We start from the raw sequence: 23,467 nt of genomic DNA, 5'->3' as shown, positions 1-23,467 counted from the left end.
TGGAACTTCTCTGATCGTAGGATTGGGGAATCAGGGCTAACCTAGGGTTAAACAATAACAGCCCTTAATACTACTATTACTACTACTGCAGCTGATGCTACTACTACTACTTCTACTACTTCTACAAAAACAACTACAACATCATTTATTAGGTAAACCAGTAATTTTTATATATTTTATTACCTAACACAGACTGTTGTACCTATCGAATGAAACTCAAAACATACGTGCTTAAATAACACACACTGACTATTTCTGCACACGCACAGACACACGCACTCACACACACACACACACACACACACACACACACACACACACACACTAGCACACACACACACACATATGAACATACAGCCAGTACATATATATACGTATTTGTGTGTATATATGAATTCATATATACACACAGACACACATATACGTGTGTGTGTGTGTATATATATATATATATATATACATACATACATACATACATACATACATACATACGCGCGCGTGCGCACTCACACACACACACACACATTGCAGCCACATTATCGTTATTTGTTTTTCTGATGAAAGGTACCGCTCCAAAATGGGAATTTTCTTTTCGTCACGGCACTTCAACATTGACAGCTGTGTGTGTGTGTGTGTGTAATACAAGAATTTGTCACATCATTAGGTCTACATATATCACAAACCTTTTCGCCAGATTCATCTAAGACAGTGTCCAATCGATTGCGGTGCTTCTAAGCCTATAAGCATAACACAGAGGACGGAGTATATATATGTAGGCACACTCACACACTGAGAGAGATTTATTTCTAATAACGAACCATGAAGAGTTCCTACCGTCTCTACTCAGTGTTAACACTTGTTGTATCCACACTTTGTCTTGGACTTGGGGTGATTATCGGTTATTTCCTCCAGATAACTACGGATCCTTTGCTGCTGGCCAAGGATCAACATGCCTGTGATGTCGGTTACGGAAGCTATTTACCAGAGGTTCAAAGGTAAGTGTTGCTACTACTTCAAACCAATCTCCATAATCATTTTGTTATGTTGCTGTAGTACGGCCTCTGGTCAGCTCTGCTCGAACAGAGTGGTAGCAGGTACGCATCTGAATCGCCTGAACAACAAAACGTTTGACTGCTATTTCTAACAGGTAGAGTGGCCTCCAAGGTGTTGTCCCATCGTTGACTTGGATTAGCATAATTGGTTCATAAGAGAATTAAATTTTAAATCGTGAAGAAAAGGTTAACTTTTCGGACATTTGTCCTTCTTCGGAGAAAAAGATAAAATAGATGTCTTATCACTAGGCCGCAAAATTAGACTTTGATATAATCACTCTATTTTGATACACTCGTTTCTTAAATACTGCAAAAGTTCCATTACACGATGAGTAGCGTCGTAAAACAATTTGCACTCCACAAAATCTTTTATATTGCAAAAATTTGTTTTTTACTTTCAGTTATTTTTATCGATTCTTTCATGTGTTTGTATGTGTGTGTACATATGTATGAATGTGCTTGTATGTATATGTATATATTATGATTCAATATGTGACCGCGTGTGTATCATTGGCGATTTTTTCCCCCGTCTTTCCTTCCTTGGATCTTTCCTTTTCCTATGTTTCTGACGAAGAGCTCCGCTCGAAACGTTAAATCCTCCCTCTTTCTTTCCTTTCCTGAGCGTCCAATAACATTATACTTGTTCCACGTCCTCGCGTTGTTGTGTTTTCTCATTGTGTTTTCATGTTTGGATTAACTATATATTTATGTATATTTACATATGTATAGGCATTATATATATATATATATATATATATATATATATATATTATATATATATATATATTTGTATGTATGTATGTATGTATGTGTGTGTGTATGTTTTGACTGCTATTTTCAGCGTGATGCCCTAAATTATAGTTTTAAATAATTATTACCTTTGAAAGGTTTTTTTCCCATGCTGGCCACTTGATAAGATCGATATTTAAATATCGATCTTATCCTTATTTATATAAATTTATATATATATGTATAGGAGCAGGAGTGGCTGTGTGGTAAGTAGCTTGCTTACCAACCACATGGTTCCGGGTTCAGTCCCACTGTGTGGCACCTTGGGCAAGTGTCTTCTACTATAGCCTCGAGCCGACCAAAGCCTTGTGAGTGGATTTGGTAGACGGAAACTGAAAGAAGCCCGTCGTATATATGTATATATATATATATGCGTGTGTGTTTGTGTGTCTGTGTTTGTCCCCCTAGCATTGCTTGACAACCAATGCTGGTGTGTTTACGTATATATGAGTATATATGCGACCACAGTAATAGTAGCACGGATCATCCAACAACATCGACCACATCGATGCCAGCAACAGCGGCAGAAACGACCCCAGTAACAGCGCTACAGCCGAAGATGACCATGCCGACACCAGCACTACCATGTGGACGCCGTCGGTGATGTGAGTACCGTCGATGGTAACGTTACCATCGACGGTACTCACATCACCGACGGCGTCCACATCACCGGCGGTAATAGCGCCAAGCCTACGACCAGGGAGGACTACCACAATGATAATAACCACAGCGACAGCAGCCACGGCCGCATCGCCGGACCCGCGCGTCATAATGATAGCAGCACAGACGGCAGCACCAACAACACCGGTGGCAACAACATCCCCAGGCCCAGAAATGCACCAGTAATATGAGCGCAGTCAACACCCAAGCCTGGAAATACATTGTATCAGCCAGTACGGCTGTGGTTGTATTCTACGCGTGGTGGAGGCACGTGGTTAGGGTGTTGGACTCATAATCATAAGATTGTGGTTTCGATTCCTGGACTGGGTGATGCGTCGTGTTCTTGAACCAAACACTACATGTCATGGATTACTCCAATCCACTTTAATGAAACGGTTTTACATCCCTTTTGAGAGTTTATTTTTTTTATATTTGTTGCAGTTGATGTCAGTTCATGAAAATATGAACGATAACTTAATTTTTGTTTAAGCTTTTTAGAAAAGAACATAATTGAAGCATGTGCAGCAGAGACCTGTGATGTACCTTTACCTCATACATATGTGGTCCAGCATCTCAACGAAGAAACCATTGAAATTGATGGCCTGATAGATGAATTTGCTTGGAACCAAGTACCGTGGTCAGAAAAGTTTGTTGGTACGTCCTATTATACTACATTTTTTTCTAGCTATAACAGAAGTATCATATATTCAATTTGAGTGAACTGTCTAGATGTATTCTATGCGTGGTGGAGGCACGTGGTTAGGGTGTTGGACTCGTAACCATAAGATTGTGGTTTCGATTCCTGGATCGGGCGACGCGTTGTGTTCTTGAGCCAAACCTTTCATGTCATGGATTACTCCAATCCACTCAGTTGGCAAAAGTGATTAATCCTGAAACGGACCGGTGTCCCGCCGCGAAATGTTTTTCCCACGAGAGTTCCAGACCCCAGTTATGAACTCATTTGCATACTACCAATCAGAGCTCAACCATCAAACTAATTTATGAGCGCATAAGTGATAGGCGATAAGATAAGGTCACTTGAATAAGGAATGACCATGCTTCTTTTCTCTTTTAAGAATGTTTGTTGTTCTTGTTGTTGTTTCAACCATGGCTGCCTCTGCGTAGTTATTTGTGCTATTGTTTACTTTGTAATACAGCAAGAGGAGAGGGTTGCTAGCACATCACCCTCTACCCACGTTTTCCCCATCCGCACCTTTACCATATGGGACCCTAACAAAATCTGATTATAGATGTAGATGCAAATCTATCTAATTACTTGTCTCCCAAAATCAGGCATAACTTGGCGATCGGTCGACTTACAACCCCGTTCTTGAATTCCAACCTTTGTTGACTTGACAACAATGTCAAGGTGAGCTCTGATTGGCTGTATGCAAATGAGTTCATTACTAGGGTCCGGAACTCTCGTGGGAAAAGAATTTCGCGTCCCGTCCAAGTAGGGAATATATATGTTATAAAACCGGGAAACTGGCCTTTATGAACAGGTATGACTCCAGAAAGTAACTTTACCTTTAACTTTTTATCCTATGTGTGAAAAATGCCACCACATCAATGCAATTATATCCATAACTATACAACTTCGATTTGATTGGAATATATGTATATAAATGTATACTTTGTGTGTAAAATATATGTATATACATGTTAATATTTCTACAAAGGTTATGTCCTAATTTCAGTTTGATTGGCATATATGTCGATTCCAATACTTGACTGATATTTTATTTTGACGACCGCGAAAGGATGAAAAGCTAAGTCGACGTCGTGGTATTTGAACTGAAAACCACAATATAACAATGTTTACAATGTAGATCTTTTTCCAGGCCAGGCGTATTCATAGAGTGTTGGACTCCGGCTTCAGTAAGCCTTGAGTTAAACCAGTATTTCCACTGATAAGACACTAAGTATTGCAAGTCAGTTTTCCAAAACAGGTTGTTACCCATTTTCTAGTAGATATATTGAAGCAAATAGAATTAAGAGTCTTGTGAAATAAGAACTCTTGCCTTAAAAGATGATGATGCGGCACCTTTCTTACTCGGTTATCTGACCTCAAAATTATACATCAGCCTTCAGAACTCTGACCTCGCTATCGTTCCATTTAAGGTGAACACTGTAAGTTAATAAAAGAAAAATCTGCCGTTTCTACTTATAGAATAAATAAACTTATTCTCCGCCATAGTGCCTCTCTCCATTAAATTGGAATGAACAGAACTAAATGTCTTTACGATAGACACAAAGCAACGCGCTGGTGACAGAAGTCGAACATTATCTAACATTTTAGCTAGTATAACTATGTGTGCCAGTAAGTGTGCATATGTGTGTGTATGTGCGTGTGTGGGTCCGTGTGTGTGTATGTGTGTGTGCGTATCTGTGTGTGTATACGCAAGTGTGCATATTTCTGCGTATTTGTTTGGCACAGGTTTTTGATTATGTATTTACGATTATATATATTATATATATATATATATATATATATATATATATATATATATATATATACATATATATATATATAAGTACACACTCATACACGCATTTTTACACACACACACACACACACACACACACACCACACACACACATATATATATATATATATATATATATATATATATGTACGCATTCTTTTTATGAACTGTTGAAGACCTACAAGGACGTAGAGGACACGATCCTGTCTTAACCACACGTTTCAAAATACGATGGGACGACAACAACTTATATATCGCTGCTCTTTTGGAAGACCCTCACGTCTGGGCAAACAGAACGGAGCACGACTCAGATGGTATGTTTCTTTAGATGATTTCTAAAAATTCTTTTGTATTGTTTTCCTTCTTTTCATCTTTCATCCAATGTACCCTCCTCCTCCTCATCATCATCATCCTCATCACCACTCACATAATTATCTTCGTCTTCTTATTCTGTTTCTTCTTCTCCTTCTTTTTCTTGCTCCTTTTTTTTAAATTCCTTCTTCTGTTTCTCCTGCTTCTTATCATCATCATCATCATCATCATCATCATCATATTGTCTTATAATCAAAAAAGTTATGAAGGCATTGCGCAAATCAATCGGAAAACGTGCCTTCATTCATTTGGATGCCCCGTGGGTGTTCAACTTTATCTTAGTTTCCAACAATAACCCTGACCGTTTTTGATCAAAAACATTCTGGTCCACGATTCTAAAAACCAATGTTAGTATCCATAATAATTATGACAAAGAAATTAGTTATCAGGTGGTTTAGTACAGCGTTTATCAAACAGTGGGTCCCGACCCTTCAGTGAGTCGCGAGATTAATAAAATAGGTTGCGACAAAAAAGTTTGAAAAATTCTGGTCTATTGAGCATAATAAAGACTATCCACAGTTATCGCTATTTCATTAAAATATTTTCTGACAGCCAGCATTATTGTGTTATCGTAGACATATGGAAGATTCTTTTCACCCTGCAAGTCGACATCTTTACGAATTTAGCTGGATGAAAAGAGAGCAGACATTTGGTCATAGTAAAGAGAAAAAAGCGCCTTAATTCTCTATCAAAAGTTGCTACCAAAATTACACCTTAGAATTATTCACTAATTCTCTTGTGCCTACGGGAGAAATCAAAATCTTAATCAATTACATTCTATTAGAAATTAGCTGAAAATTTTTCTGGATTTTCTCTTTTCTTTACAATACTTTTATGTTAGAAATATCTTGAAAAATTCGTATTCTGTCTAATGTGATTTTGATTTACTTTTATTTCAGTTTTCAATGATAATGCTTTTGAGGTAAGTAACTAGAAAAGCTCTAATTATCCTTTTAAAATGTAAATAAACTAATATACTATACTTCAGCTACGAAGCGACATATAAATTTCAATTATTATTTGGTATTTTGTCTGCAAAAGAGCGAAAGTGTCCAAAGCATTTTCATGTCGTTAAGGTTATTCATCTTGGACTGCGTTATTTTTAGCCAATTAGAAACTAGCACAGTGGGTCAGGTCACATTTTGGTTACTTAAACAAAAATTAAATATCTATTCATTGCAGAAACCATTATGTTTGTCTCGCTTTCTTTCTACATGTTTCTCTCTTTTTCTCTCTCTCTCTCTCTCTCTCTCTCTCTCTCTCTCTCTCTCTCTCTCTCTCTCTCCCTCCCTCTCTCCCTCTCTCTCTGTCGAAAAGACCATCGTGGGTCTAATTTTACGAGACTAATAGATTACAAATATGAGGCGTATGCATATTTATTTATAAACCATGCTACATTCATCAATGGGGAAAGCCACTGGAAACTTATTTTCCTGTTTCGATCGGAAGATGGGCTACCACCATTACAGATCCAACCAGAACTGACCCGCGATGTGGCAAGAGGTAGGAGCGACAGGAGAAATCACTCCCTTTTCTAAGGCGTAAATCTGAAGGGCCGTGCAAAATTTTCTCTCTTCTAATAAATGCGACCGCAACTGAGTTGTATCTCACACACATCTGAGGCTTTATATAAACATAAGGAATCATTTTTATCGTTGTTCAGCTCTGATCCAACAAACCTCTATCTGCGACGATTTCATCTCAATCGAAGGAGAGGGGCTTTCTCCGTCCGGGTTGCGGATCCGTGGAATAAGCTACCGGACGAGATAGTGAAGATGCTGACGACCGCTCGGTTCAAAGTCTCCCTTGACCACAAATGGCCTGAACTCTTTGCACGAACACAACCCTGTACATAACTCCATGCCCCCCTACATGGCTTTGCTTTTTGCTTTTTGAGCCAAAAAATTAACTTAACTTAACTAACCTATGATTAGACATTCTAGCAACAGCCATTCTATCTATCTCCAGGCTTTTGTGTACCCCAGGTTATAATTTTTAATCTGTTTGTTTTTTCAAGAGGATGGATATAACTCGAGAGATATTTGGTCGTTATTTCTGTTGTTTCTGTTAATTCTCTTTATTAAGGAATTTTATGGCAAAAAGACACTTTGATGTATCAAAAGAAAGGAAGACATTGCGAATGGGAATTAGAATTGACAATCTTCTCCATTCAACGATGTATGTTTATTTTGTGCTTACGTATGTATGAAGATAGGGGAGAAACTAAAGGGAGAGAGAGAGGGAGAGAGAGAGACTAAGAAGAGAAACGGAAACTAAGAGATGAGGAGGAATTCCGAAATAAAAAAAAAATCAGAGATAGACTGAAACACGGGTAAAGAATGTAGAAAGAGGCTATTTTGTTTCAGATAACGATTCCATTTTCTATTTAACGTTAAGTGATTTTTCTTTTATACGTAACAGTCTACATTTTTGTGGTTTCTTCATAGATTTTTCTTGACACTGCTGGATCATTCCATAAGTGAGTATCACAAATTTCACTCTTGTCCAAAGTTTTTATTGCCTTCTTGCAAAAAAAGAAACTGAGATACAATATAACTAAAAAAAAAAATGAATAATTTTTTATTTCTTTATTGCCCACAGAGAGCTAAACATAGAGGGGACAAACAAGGACAGACAAAGGGTTTCAGTCGATTAGATCGACCCCAGTGCGTAACTGGTACTTATTTAATCGATCCCGAAAGGATGAAAGGCAAAGTCAACCTCGGCGGAGTTTGAACTCAGAACGTAACAATATATGATTAATTTGAACTCAGAACGTAACGATAAATAATTAATTTGCTGAAGTATAAACGGCAGAATGGCAGAATCGTTAAAACATAGGACAGAATAATTTGCAACATCTGTTTCAACTCACTGAGTTCCGCGTTCAAATTCTGCCGAAGTCAACTCTGTCTTGTCTCCTCTTCGGGTCAATAAAATGAAATATTACTCCAGGGTAGAGGATTAAACTGGCACCCCCGTCGGTTACCACAGCGACGAGGATTCCAGTTGATCCGATCAGCGGAACAGCCTGCACGTGAAGTTAAGAGGCAAGTGGCTGAGTGCTCCACAGACACGTGTACCCTCGACGTAGTTCTCGGGGAGATTCAGCATGACACAAGGTCGGCCCTTTGAACTACATATACAATTCATTTTTTCCAGCTGAGTGGACTGGAACAGCGTGAAATAACGTCTCTAGCGCAAGGACACAACGCACCGCTAGATATCGAACTCACTACCTTACGATCTTCAGTTGACTACCCTAACCACTTAGCCATGAGCCTTCATGAGTAGAAGTTTAAGGAAATTGTGAAAGAACAGAAAGTGATGCTTTGCGCTACTTACTCCAGCTCTTTATATTCCGACCTGTTAGACGGTAGGCTAAATTTCATCCTTTCAGGGTCGATAAATTAAGTACCAGTTACGCACTGGGGTCGATGTAATCGACTTGATCCGTTTATCTGTCCTTGTTTGTCCCCTCTATGTATAGCCCCTTGTGGGTAATAAAGAAACAGATAAATCCGTCACCCGGTTTAATACCACATCCAGGTCTCTGGTTTGAGAATAACTTTCTCCCTTCCTCTCGCTAGTCTCGGAGGCCCCGAAAATATAAAGTGTCACGAGTACTACCCTTACTACTTCCTTGGCGAAGCGGTAAAAATATACATATACATGCTTGAAATATCTTTATACGTGTGATATGAATCTTAGAAGTATACCCCTATGTTCCCAGTAAACGGACATAGATAAAAGAAAGGCCAGTTTCAGGCTCGTCGTCCTTCGTCAATTTCTGTTAAACACAGTAATTCTGTGGCGAATTAATGATTGTTTTGCCGTAAACTTGGACATATCCTTAATATTCATTCCTAATCAAAACTATACATATTTTTAAGTACACACACGTGTGTGTGTGTGTAAATATATATATATATATATATATATATATATATATATATATATATATATATATATATATATATATATATATATATATATATATATATATACGTATTTCAAAAATGTAACAAAAACACATCAAATAGAAATGTTACAAAAACATAACAAGCAAAAACTTCGTATCTTATTCCTCATCAGTCAACGTCCAAAAGATCATTACAATTTCGCTCCTTTAGCTCTTGGTGACGTCAGTGGCAAAAAAATCGCGGGGAATAGCCACAATGACGAAAACAAATACGACAAAATAAAAGAAACATATACAACAAAAAAAGCCATGCGGCCGCAAGACTGACTGACATGGGGTAACGCAAAGGAAAATGAAAATGTCCTGAAGGACTGAAGACTAGATAAGGACAGATATAAAGTCAGAATGAAAGAAGTAAAGTATTATGGAGAGACACACACATACACATATTAACATGTTAATTTCTTTTATTGCCCCTCTTGTTTTTCTCCTTCTAGATACAAGGAGATAGGAGTCAACGCATTTAGCACAGTATGGGATGCACTACTAACGAAGGTAAGCTCAGTATTTTTATCTGCGACCTAGTATTGTCTATAGGAGGTTCGATTTCCTGTTGCAAACAGCAAGAGAACTGTGTAATTAACGACTATCCTACGAACTGAGTCAACTTCTCTGATAGAAGCAGGATTGAAAAGATCACACCGCAGCTCCGTTAGCCAATTATTTCAACGTCATGTTAGAGTTCTCTCCCCACTCTAATTCCAGCTTCTTCTCTCCTACTCGGCCACCTCAAAGCCCGACACTTCTGACCCCCTCACACCACCTCTCTCACAATTCCAACCCCTCACTTGGCATAATGTCTTCATAAATGTTTGCAGTTTTCTCACTTTATTAATTTTACTGCACCTTATTCGTTAATGAAAATAATGTGCATATATACATCCAATGGCGTACATACCGTATTGTCATTTTTACATTGAAGGATCACAAACCATGTTTTTCTGCGCTTTGCTTCCAGCCAGCTACTTTCCTCTATAGACCTCGCCACAGTCATATTGAATATAAAAATAAGTTCAAGTAGCAAAAGGACTGGAATCAAAGACGAACAATAGTCTGTCGATCTCGCTTTTTAAAGGGCTCAAAGAAGGCACAAGAAAGACAGTGTCACGGGACCTTATCCGAAGGCCGTGATTGGTTGGCTTACACACTGGCGCGAAATAAGTCGAGAGACAAACTGCGCTAATGCCAACCAATCAGAGCAGTGGACACAACAGGGTCAGATAGCCGAAGATGGTTGTTATCTAACACGAGATCATTTCTAATATATCTCTCAAACAGTGATGCTACAGCATCTTTTTTATGGTTTCCTTCAATATTTACACTTCACATCTGCAAATTTTAGACTATTCTCATTATATCGCTCAATCACCTTACAAAAATTTCACTGGCAGGACAGTCTTTGTAATAATATCCAGTAATCAACGAATGTCGCAATTTGCTGGAATGTTGCCCATATGGCCAGCGAATTTGATCAATCTCTACATCGCTTGGAAAGAATATTCCCCACGTGGTCAACAAAATCTGGCCAATCACAACTTCACGTGGAATAGGCTCCAGCAACTAATCTCAACTTTTCGCGCGTCCATTCTGAGCCCATTAATAGGTATAAAAGGATACATGCGCGCGACCATGACCCAGAAAGCTTTGGAATGTAGCAGAGAGAGCATGAACGACAAAGCAGACGGATGGCGAACAGACACAGGCAGCGGCTGAACCTAACTAATATCATCATAACGAAACTACCGGCAGCAACACAACGACTAGCCGTAACTTTTCGAATACAATTACAATAACATCCAAACTCTCTCAAAAGAATAAAGTTTGTTCGTAAAAACCTGGTCAATTTTCTTCTATGTAGAAATTTTGACCGCCAACGCTTGGAAAATAACAACCAGCACTCAACATCCAACAGTCAACTCTAAACACCAGCAGTCATATACAGCTCTGAGCAGTTAGCTAATCAGCTCAAATACAAGGAGTAAAGGACATCTAACAGCCACAAGTATTTTATAATTCGCTATTTCTAAACCAAGATAATGTAGTCCTGGCTGTAATACCTTTGATCAAATATCTGTTCAGCCAGGAGTTAAACAACAACACCCTGCAAAATAATGCTATTTAAAGTTTGTTAACCCATGGATTCTTTGTCTTTTGTTTCCTAACTTTTGTTTGTCATTTCTACCATCCATCTTTTACACAAGGCTTACATTGATGGAGGAGAAGCTTTGCAGAACTGGGACAGTCGAGTGAATGTAGCTGTTAATGTTGACGGAGAAGTCAACAACCCGAACAGTCAAGGTAAATGTTTTCACTTGTTTTGATTTAATAATAAAGGCGCTTTTCAACGAATGGAGAGAGCGTGTATTGAACTTTGAATGAGTATATGACTGGATTTTTTTAACGTGTGCCAAAACGCAAGAAATATGCTCCCGGCAAATCAAGATTGTGACGTGGTGCTAACACATTTCATTTCACTGCGGGAAAAATCACGATTCCACATCAGGCACAAATTAAAGATTTCGTTATTGTGAATCAAGACAATGTTATATATTCGCTGTTTCCCAGTATATGTAATTTACATATAGACCTTTTAGCGATCTCTTTTACATAAAGAGAACGTTTACAAGTAATTACTTTGGAAGTGAGAGTTATTAGTCCGAAGGAAAGAACTGTGCCCATGATATACGCAGGTTTACCTGCTAATATCCTTGGCACTTATGTGAATTTTTGCTACCTTAGTAACTATTTATTTATTTTTTTCCTTGTTATTTGTACACATTGAAAAATACACATACACACACACATATACATATGTGTATGTATGTATATATAAGTATATATAAACTTAGATATGTTTCGACCAAAGATTGGTCCAGGCCAAATCTAACTTAATAGCACCATCTGATGTGATTATCTAAATCCTTTTTAAGTCAAGGTTTGTGGTATCGTGGTCCATTCGAGTAGGGAGTTCTTGTTGAGTGAGTTGTATCCAGGTATAGGTGGCTTATTTGGTATTCCTTGAAGAAATTTGTCCAGATTCCGTTTGAAGGTAATGGGATCCTTTTCTTCTTTGATCTATTTCGGGACAATGTTAAATAGGGCAGGGCCTTTTGAGGGAAAGAAATTGTGTTGCAGGGACGAAAGAATCTTCAAATTGGAATCCGGAGCCCAAATGCTTTCAACAGGATGAGTTCCGCTAAAGGCAACCGATATGCCAGTGTTTAATCGGGCGATCGATTAAGTCTGCCACCCAGGTGGACCATGACCGAATTTGAACTCAGAGCACAAAGAACTGGAACAAGTACCGCAACGCATCCAGTCCGACATTCTGCAAATCCCACTCTCGATTGGAACATTTTTATGAACCCCCGAAAGGATAAAAGGTGAAGTTGACCTCGGCGAGATTTGAACACAGGGTGTAGAGAGCTGGAACAAATACCACGGAGCATTCTATCCGATACTCTAACAACTCTGCCAATTCACGACTTCATTTTCAATTTTGTTTTAATAGTTTCCGTTTTTAACACGATTTTCCCTACTATATCTTCAAACCGTTGTAATGTAAACCAACATTTCAACATTCCAACAAAGCATTTGAGTCATACGTTTATATCGATTTGACATTTTAATGAACATGTTAAACTGGATTCTACATTTATAGAGCAAGATAAATATAATGATTTTTATTTTTAATCTTATGTTTTTCTTTGTCAGGAGATTTCTGGTCAGTTGAGATGTCACTACCATTTTCCCAACTGCTCGTCGGTTCAGTGAAGACCGACACTAAACCTCATAATCTGGAAATATGGTATGCCAATTTTGCCAGGTGAGCTCAAGAAGGCACTACTTTTAGAATATGATAATATATAACATAATAAATGTAATAGCAATAAAGACAATAAAATAACGAAAAAAATTAAATTTAAAAACAATTGTAGCGTGGAAGGTGTTTATAAGCCATTTAAAAACACACAAAACCCGTTAGATTCACTTCAACATTTAAATTTAATTCGCCAAAATATTTTTGTCGCTTTGAGACCGCGACCTGTTCACTGACAAAATTCCGTGCTGCATCTGAAAAAGTAACAGTTAGTTCATGATATGTATACATACATACATACATACATACATACATACATGCATACACACACACACACACACACACACACTATATATATATATATATATATATATATATATATATATATATATATATATATATAGGGAGAGTTCACGAAAAAAACAAAAGACGAAGACAGGTGGTATACAAAACAAAAAGATGTATTAGTATAACGCTCAGGAATTGAAAAAGTCTTTTACGTTTCGAGCCTACGCTCTTCTAAAGAAAGGGACACAGAAAAAAAAAACAAGGAGAAAAAAATGTGTGTAGCGGCTACCGATCTAGTACACACTACCCATCAATGGTGTATATCTTCACAAGGATTCCAGTAATTCCAGTTACACACCTAACCCCAGTTATAATCTAAAAATTTAGCAGCCGTAATCAGTTGGATAATTTCTAATTTATTCTCAGCTGGAATCTTTTTTGACGGAATTGCATCTTATTATTACAAAGCCTTAACGAGTAATGGCTTTAATGAAAAATTAGTGGGCATGAAGTATCCCTGCTCCAACTCCCGAAGAAAGTTAGAAAAAAGGGAAATAACTTGATTCAATCCATCGCTTAACATGAATAGCTCCATAAATAAAGCCTGGTCTTTTGTTGTCCTTAATTAAACAACTGTTTCCAAGCACATATAAATATCACAAGCTTTCCAATGGATTCAATATCAATATTGTTGCATAAACTACATTGCTATATACATTTCTAATTTCGTTTTGTTTATTTACTCTTGCATTTGAAAATTTTCTTCCTCTTTTAAAATTATTATTAATCGTTGCAACATTTTCACTACTTTCAGTATAAGGCCAACTTTCGGGTATCGATACAATAAATGTCAATCAAACACTGAGCTTGAATTAATTGACCCCCTCACATCCTACAAAATTTGCGCCAAGTGCCAAATCAAAAAAACATTAAAATTAAATGTGTACACACTCTGACAACACGCAACAATGAATACCCACAGATATAGAATAAATTCACAAATATCCTAGTTTAGTCATCAATTCACTAATTGTTTCTAATTCATTTATTTTGCACGAAGTAAAATTATTTTTTAGCCTTTGCGTATTTTGCCGTCAAAAACTCGTTAGGGGTGCTTTTAAAACCATTCAGATTCCCCTCTGTTGTATTTATAGATCGCACATACAAGCATCAGCACATGGAGATCATTACCATCCGGTAAATATATTTTCTTTTTTATATTCAAATCAAACATGGCAGGGAATTAGCCGAATTGTTGAAGCTCCGGACTAAATGCCTTGAGGTCTTTACTCCGGTGCTCTACATTCTGAGTTCAAATCTTACCGAGGTCAAGTTTGCCTTTCATCCTTCCACAAAGAATAGACAAAAAATAGACTAAAAATCCCGGGTCTTGTACAATGCCATCGATGAAATGTCTATAAAGTGAGGATTAGCAACAGGTTTGAGTTCTTGCGATAAAGATCAATTCACCAATTTCTTCCGTTTCTATTCACAAAAGGGGTGGGGATTATTACCGGTTCGGGACAAGCGCAGCAACGCAGTCAACTGGTCCTTTTCGGGATATGTGGAAAAGGACGAAACGCTTCTCTGCATGCTCGTTCCGTATTTGAACATAGCTGGCTTGACATATGAACACAGAAGAAAGGATCCGGCTGTCAAGTAGATTGTTTTAGAACTTTCATTTAACAAGTAAGGAAGGTAATTTTCCCTTCTGTAGTGCCTACTACAAGATCGGCACTGTTATGCATTGTTTCGTTCTTGATGGGATGATAGACAACTCAATGAAGGCATTGTTATTGTTTTATGTGTTTATTTACTTTATCTGTTACACGAACTGTCAACATTCAGCGTAGTAATACACATTCTCTTTAGACACAGTTCGTACTGTTTACTAACAAAATAGTGCCAAAACGTGAGGATGTATTCTACACACGTATACCTACATATACACAGAGATATGAATGTGTAACAGGCACTGTTGTGGACACGACTGAAAGGCCTTAGCTCCACTTGGAGTAAGTAGTACGCTCCTCCAGAAAAATCCCTGAAAGTTAGATGAGGGTAGCGAGTACACCCAAGTTGCATGAGCCTGCACTCGATACACGATTTGTAACCCGTGAATCGAAACTTGGAGACACACTTTCCTTTGGTAATCTGAGAAATCTGTAATTGTGTGGGGAGTCGATTGGACTTAGAGGAGTATCTTCCTAAAACGAATACTTGACCATACAATTTCTTTTCTTTTTATCTCTTGTCTTTTCCCATATTTTGTTGCTGTCTTGTTGTATATGCACATCATATGGTATTTCTTGTTTGTTTTCCGTACAGCCAATAATAAAATGTTATTTTTATTTTTATTTTTTAGAAATATATGCGTATATGTGTATGCTGTCGTTCAGTTTAATCTCTAGATTTCTTGCCAATGCAGAAAGCATTGGTTTCTAATCTAGATCCAAGGCTCTTTCATTGGCAATTCACCAACTCCGACAGACTAGCTCTGCATGCATGTGTGTATATTTGCTTATTATTTGGCGTTAGTATACGTGAAAATATGTATGATTTGCCTGCAAGCCAAGAGTAAAGAATCACCAACAAATGGTAGATGCAGCGACGCGCTGTTACAGCGCATACCCCCAAACTGCCAGACATGTGCATATGTAGTTATGTGTCAAACTTTGGGAAGTTTTACATATTTTTGAAGTTCCTTTGATAACTTGTATCCGAGGTTTTAAAATTAGTTTTCTCCTTTCTGGTTCTGGGAACCCTAATTTCTCAAGATGTATGTATGTATGTATGTATGTATGTATGTATGTATGTATGTATGTATGTATGTATGTATGTATGTATGTATGTATGTATGTATGTATGTGTGTGTTTATCTATGCAGTGAGGGCGCGTGGCTTAGTGGTTAGGGCATTCGGCTCATGATCGTAAGGTTGTGAGTTCGATTCCCGGCGACGCGTTGTGTCCTTGAGCAAGACACTTTATTTCACGTTGCTCCAGTCCACTCAGCTGGCAAAAATGAGTTGTACTTGTATTTCAAAGGGTCAGCCTTGTCACTCTCTGTGTCACGCTGATTATCCCCGAGAACTACGTTAAGGGTACACGTGTCTGTGGAATGCTCAGCCATTTGCACGTTAATTTCACGAGCAAGCTGTTCCGTTGATCGTATCAGCTGGGACCCTCGTCGTCGTAACCGGCGGAGTCTTTATCTATGCATGTATACTAGAAATATCACGGATAGTTTTATCGCTCAAGGGAAGAAAAGAAGAAGCAGTCGATTATTTTGTGTGTATGCCTCGAATGATATTATTCAATGTGAAATTGTCTTTATTTTTCGAGGATGACACAATTTATTCTGTCTCCTACAATTTTTAGCTTCGTCCTTTATGTTCTGCGATTAAATCCTACCGATTTCCCCTTTACGTTACGTCTTTCTGGTGTCGATTAAATAACTATCAGTTAGATACCATATAGCGATTTCTCCTATAAGTTGTTGACCTTTTGCAACAATCAAAAATTATTATAGCACTTTGTTCTATGCAGTAGATACCGTATTAAATTAAAATAGAATGTTTTTTTTTATATTACGTGGATATATAGATGACTATTTTAATTTAATACAGCTTCCATTGCATACAATGACTTTTTATTCAGCTGGGTGGCTATTGCGAATAGCTGTGAGTGCTTGTTACCCGTTTCCTACACATTCAGGCGACAAATCTCGTCTAAACGTGAGACTAGCTTTGAGTACACGCCATTGATGAAACCCAACAAGAATAAAATGCATCTGGCGATCCTGCTAACCACAGCTGGAACGATTTTCGTCTCCCTCCGATATATATATTTTTAAACACGGCACGTCCATAAGAGATGTTATCTCTGGACGAATACCGCAGTAAATTTCCTTTCAGCGATGTAATTATATTAAGTATGAAATTTGTAGTAATATATATGGTAAACTTTGACAGCTGCTCATTTTGCGCCATTATAATATTTTGACAATCTTTATTCTTTGTTAGAAAGCTGACACATCTGTTTCTTTATTCTAACTCATTTTGCGCTTTATAAAGTTTTTATAAATCGTTTTTTGCTATTTTAGTTTAGAGATAGATAAGTCGAAAATTCGTACAGTTTTGAAATATGAGTTCTTTCTTGGAAATACAGCATCACAGAAAGCTCGGAATATTAATGGAGTGTTTCATTCTAATGATATTACACAGCAGACAGTATCAAATTGATTTTCAAAATTTCACTCTGGTAACTTTGACCTCACAAATGAGCAACGCGGTCGACTAGAAACAAAGGTGGATAATGACGAAGTGAAAGCCACCGTCGAGTCAGATCCATCTCAAAATGCCCGTGAATTATTGTTGTTGTTTGGTATTAGCAAGCAAACAATATTGACTCACCTAGTTCAAATCGGTAAAGTGAAAATGTTGGATAAGTGGGTTCCACATGAACTCAATGAAAATCAGAAACAGCAACATTTGGAAACCTGCATTATGCTACTTAGTCGTCACAAAAATGAATCATTTTTAATCGAATTGTAACATGTGATGGGAAATGAATCCAATACAACAACCGTTAACGTTCAGCACAATGGATGGACAAAGATGAGCCACCAAAACATAGTCCAAAAAGCAAAATTCATCAAAAGAAGCTGATGTGTGTTTCGTGGTCTGGCGCAGGTATGATCTATTATGATTTCATTAAACCTGGCTCATCAATAACGGTTGAAGTATACTGCAGCCAACTGGACCAAATGATGCAGAAACTTACAAAAAAAAAACAGCCTAGATCAGTCAACAGATCCACTCCTATTTTATTGCAAGACAACGCCAGACCACACATCGCAAAAATGACATTGGCAAAGCTACAGGAGTTGGAGTTGGAAGTTCTCTATCATCCACCATACTCACCTGATCTCGCCCCCACTAACTACCTCTTCTTCCAGAATTTGAATAACTTTTTGATAGGAAAAAAATTTAACTCCGACAATGCTGTAAAACAGGCCTTCCAAGATTTTATTGACTCTAGATTGCCAGCTGGACTAGCTACCGCTGAAATGGCAAAAGTGTATTGACAATATGGGTGCATACTTTAATGAATAAAACTATTCCTTGTATTTATAAAACAATCGCAAACTTTTTTTTCTTTTCTACAAATTTCATACTTGACGACTTAATATTACGCTGGCAGTCCGTCTTTACGTTTTAAGTTAAAATTCCTCCAAGGTCGACTCTGCCTTTCATACTTTCGGGGTCTATAAAATAAATACTAGTAGAGCATTGTGGTCGATGTAATCGAGTAGTCTTCTCCCACAAAATTTCGCGCCTTGTGTCTATAGCAGAAAGACTTATTACACTTATCTATATCAAATATGTTTAATATATCAGAATGAAACATCAGGTATTTTCTTCTTCACTATGTTTATAATTATTTGTATCCCTCAATGAATGATTAACCCTATTAACTTTAGCTGGGAACTGGTTTTAAAAACAGCTTCTCTTCTCATTGGCGACACCATCATTTTGCCAGCTTTTGAAGATATAGAAGACGGTAACAAAGGCACACAAGGAAAATGGACAAGCTTGCAACTCAGCACCAAGAGAAGCAAAACTATAGTCAGCTACTCTTTGGCTGAATTGCAGTTATGAGTAAAAACGTAGACCAAGGGCAATTTTTCCATTGTATTCTCCCAATCAGTTGAAATGTGTTATTCTCCCAATCATCTGAAATGAAGTGAAATGATTTTACCTGTGATTCAAGATGGAGTCGCAAATTTGACTTTCCAAGATCCTACTACTATCTCCTAATTATAAACACTTACTTTCAAATTCAAAGCGTGCATGCGTGCACGTGCGTGTGTGTCTGTGAGTGAGTAAATATATTGTATCAAGTGATAATGAAACATTCAAAAACTAATCATATCTATTCTATATTTCAGATCCCGAATATTCGGCCGAAGTGGTGGTCATGGAATCCAACTGGTGCTTATAGTCTACATTTACCAAATAGGTTAGTCATTAAATTATTTTTAAGTATTATAGGTTAATAAAATAAAATACTAAACAAATGCTGAAGTCGACTAATACACCACCCACCACTAACTACACCGCTACCATCTCCTCTATTATTATATGGTATTGCAAAAGTCTGTAATCTTACATTTTTTGTCGTCTACAATCATATCTGGTCTCCTTGCTTCAATAGTATAGTCAGTCTTTGTGGAGAAATTCCATAAAATTTGTAAAGATGAAAAGTCAGCTTTGCCTTTCATCTTTTCAGATCAATAAACTAAAATAGTTAATTTTATAATAGGCTAACATCCTCCCACAAATTTTCATTTCTTGTTCTTATTGAAAAAGGATTATCTATTTCTGCAAGGGCAACGGATTAGCAGTGTTATTAAAGCGTTGAAAGGAATGTCCTGTATTATTCGGTCTAGTTCAAACACCTTTAAGATCAATAGTGCCTTTCATCTTTTTGGGTCGATGGTATCGACTAACCTCTTCTATCAAGGTTGCTGGTCTTGTATTATAATTAGGAACAAAGGCGGCGGCGAACTGGCCGAATTGTTAGCGTTGGGAAAATACTTTTGCGGCTTTTTACATTCTGATTTCAAATCTCATCGAGGTCCAACTTTGCCTTGCATCCTTTTGGGTTCAAGAAAATATAATGCAAGTCATGAAATAGAGTCGATGGTATCGACTGGTTGGCTCCCCTCAAAATGACTGGTCTTTAACCTAGAGTAGAAACAATTATTGTTGTTGTTCAGTGTAATGGAGCCGATTATACACTTCTTCAAAATTTGTGGCCTTGTGCCAATGTTAAAAATCCTTTTGTAGAAAACGGTGAAGAGAGACAAATAAAATGTATTGTGAAATTTGGTTTCTGTCTCTTTAAATTTGGATTTCAAAGCAGCACTTGTATCAGATATACCTTTCGTCCTTCGTTGATCAATATAATAAAGTAGCAGTCAAGTATTGGAGTCTATTTAATCTGTATATATAAAAGGCCGGATGTGTATGTGTGTACGTGAATGCAATTTATGCATGTCCACAAATTAGCACGCATGTTGCTCCAATTTTAGGAGGATAACGATTTCTAACTAGTTTGGGTCTCATTAAACTTTTGTACAATCGGAGTTTCTCATTATCTTAATCATATTGTTTACATGTGTGTCTATTCCTACCAATCCCATGTTAACTGTTTGGTACCTCCCAAGAACCTCACTCTCCAACGGTGTTAGACTTTTTCCCGACAAGCCAATTTATTGCACTTTTGAACTGTTAACATCCAATAGATTGTCCATTAGTCAATGAGAATAATTCATATGTTCCATAGCGTGTTAAATAATTTACCTCACGTACTTATTGTCAAGTCTATACCAACAAGATATATACAATTTGTCTATAATATTATGATGTCTTATTCATGTCACTGAAATTACAAGAGATTATGTCTCGGTGGACATAATCACTTGTTAATTTGAGGAAAAAAAAAAAGAAATGCAGTTGATTTTACATTATCTTTGCATATTTTGTAAATTAGTGACTAATATTTCGATTCTTATTGGATGGTCATATTGTTTTTCTGGATATTGACGGATGTGTAGAGTTTGAGAGATTAAGCATGGTTTTGTCTTCTTCAGAAGTTGAATGAGATCCAAGTTAAAAAGTGGTGTCTCTCACTTGTCAGACCAGCATGCTTGGAAGGCCTTTCATCGATTAGTACTGACCAAAGGGTAAACTATGATAAAATAGATGCTTTCTCTCTCTCTCTGAAGTTATCTATTTTTGACACTAATTTTGCATTATTAGTGGGGAAAAAAAGAAAAAAGAAAAATGCTACCTTATTTAGTTGCTTTCAATTAATGAAGAAACAATTTTAGCCTCAGTACACCTGTCACCCACTTACAGGTAACCGAAACACATCAATGATTTGCCCTATACAAGAGTGCAACAACTTTCTCATTAACAAAAACTTTACAAAGCACCATAGGACATTTTCCTTGTTCCTTTATAGGTGGGGCCTGATTCAGTTTAAGGCAAGTTCAAATGGATCGTCTTCCTTCAACCATGACCAGTTTATCCCAGACGACTATCGTACAGCTTACCATACACTGGGGATTATTTTCGAGTCTTTACATGTAAGTAGGACTAAAACGTTTTAAATGCCTAACATCTTCAATGTTACTTTTCAATTTTGTTTTTCTTTTCGTTGCAGTTAGATAAAACATACAACCTCCAAATAATAGAAATGTACAAAGTCCTCTGTTTCATATATGAAAAATAGCATGTTAAAAAGGATGCAAAGCATGTTTTACCCACAAGGCATGTCTATGTGGTTAGGAAGCTTGCTTTCCAGCCACAAGGTTTCGGGTTCAGTCCCATGCACACGCACACTTTAACTCCAACTAATACAAATGCGCTAAGTCCTTGAAACCCTTCCTAACGTGGTTGGCGTTAGGAAGGACATCCAGCTGTAGAAACACTGCCAGATCAGACTGGAGCCTGGTGCAACGTCCTGGCTTCCCGGACACCGGTCGAACCTTCCAACCCATGCTAGCATAGAAAACGGACGTTAAACGATGATGATGACGATTTATATAAGAATAACCTGCTATAAGATTTTACACCATTATCAACTATTTAGATGCATGTATAAATGACCTTTTCGCAGAATCGATTTGGATGAATTATATTCTAATTCTATTCTAAATCAGGGTTTAGCAACAGATGAGCCACAGCCCACAAATCGGCTGCTGAGATGTTCTGTGAGCCTGGGACAGTCTCTAAACAAGTCTTCAAATTTAACGTAATTGATCGCCTTTGAACAGTTAATGGTTCTCCGATAATCATTTGCATTACCGGTGATGGAAATGAAGGATGATACTCAGGGATATATTTATATGCAAAGTGTGGGAAAGCGGACGTTAAACGATGATGATGATGATGTGAACTAAAGGCAAATGTAAAATAAAAGATCCAAAGTCTCATTACAAAACGATGTTACTAATCCTTGTTTTAGATATTCAGTTTTCTTATTTAATGATTGCTTTAATCTTTTTTTTTTTTTCAGAAATACAAAGCACTGTTTGGTAGCTATGTGAGCGATATAACTCAGCTGGATCTTCCACCATACATAAACAACAAAATGTGTACCCCAGCACCCCAGATTACTTTAGACTGGCGAGGTTTCGTTGTGTCTTTAACTCCAGACAAGGGACAGTTGCAGCCAATACACATCCGTGCAGATAGATTTGTTTGGTTCGGACACATAGATAAGTTAGGTAAAAATTATTAACAAATGAAAATACTTGTAATATAATGTAGACCCCTGAATGAAATACATGTGCTAGTCAAATCAAAAGAAAAATACTTTCCTTTTTCTTTAATCTTCATTCTGTTCACCAGAGAAAAGGAGAGAGAGGCCTTGAAAAGAATCTCTCCAAAGAGCTGCTCAGCAGGTCTTCAGAGAAGGAACCCACATCTCAAGCAAGTGTTTTGGCCCTTCTAAATACTCTAAGAAGGGCAGACCGCATCCACACCAGGAGTCACGACTTGGGCATGGCCCAAATCTCTTAGACTGTAAAGTAATTAAATGCTGAAACACTTGCCTGAGTGGTGTTTCTTCTCTGAAGTCCTTCTCAGGTTCAGCTCTCCCAAGAGTTCCTTGCCGGTATCACACACACATTATATAAGTCTTTTCCCTCTGACCTATAACTGATATATACAAATAGCATCACTATTTTCCTTGTTTCGATATATACTTAATCACATCCAAGCCTGGGCGATTGAGGTGAATATGCTTTGCTAATGAAATCTAACAAGATTGAAACATTCATTGTTTAAAGATGCGTTGCCTTAATTTTCCAAGACTTTGAATTATTTGATATCGCTGAAGTTGTCTCCCAGGTTTCTAGTTTTAGATTTTAACCCTTTAGCATTCAGATTAATTTATCAAATGTAACACTTATGTATCCACATTTAAAAAAAATAATTATGCATTA

The 23,467-nt window shown here is 37.3% G+C and overlaps 1 protein-coding gene across 2 annotated transcripts; it reads left to right on the top strand.

The window, feature by feature from the left end:
- The first annotated feature begins 731 nt into the window (after positions 1 to 731).
- LOC118763118 lies at positions 732 to 23,432 on the top strand. 2 transcript variants are annotated; one of them, XM_036502479.1, is made up of 12 exons: positions 732 to 995; positions 2,992 to 3,155; positions 5,164 to 5,301; positions 6,259 to 6,281; positions 7,807 to 7,838; positions 9,779 to 9,836; positions 11,543 to 11,639; positions 13,056 to 13,167; positions 14,604 to 14,646; positions 19,400 to 19,470; positions 21,481 to 21,604; positions 22,537 to 23,432. In XM_036502479.1, exons 1-12 carry the CDS (start codon positions 820 to 822, stop codon positions 22,759 to 22,761), a joined length of 1,263 nt encoding a protein of 420 aa, XP_036358372.1. In that variant the 5' UTR covers positions 732 to 819; the 3' UTR covers positions 22,762 to 23,432. The 2 variants fall into 2 exon arrangements, with proteins under 2 accessions (XP_036358372.1, XP_036358373.1); XM_036502480.1 differs by having other exon boundaries at positions 806 to 995; positions 3,000 to 3,155.
- Positions 23,433 to 23,467: the final 35 nt, after the last annotated feature.

Source organism: Octopus sinensis, linkage group LG4, assembly GCF_006345805.1.
Source record: "Octopus sinensis linkage group LG4, ASM634580v1, whole genome shotgun sequence".
In the NCBI taxonomy this organism is placed as follows: Eukaryota; Metazoa; Mollusca; class Cephalopoda; order Octopoda; family Octopodidae; genus Octopus; species Octopus sinensis.
Note: the sequence above shows the minus strand (reverse complement) of the source record. Positions and strands in the feature narration are given on the sequence as shown.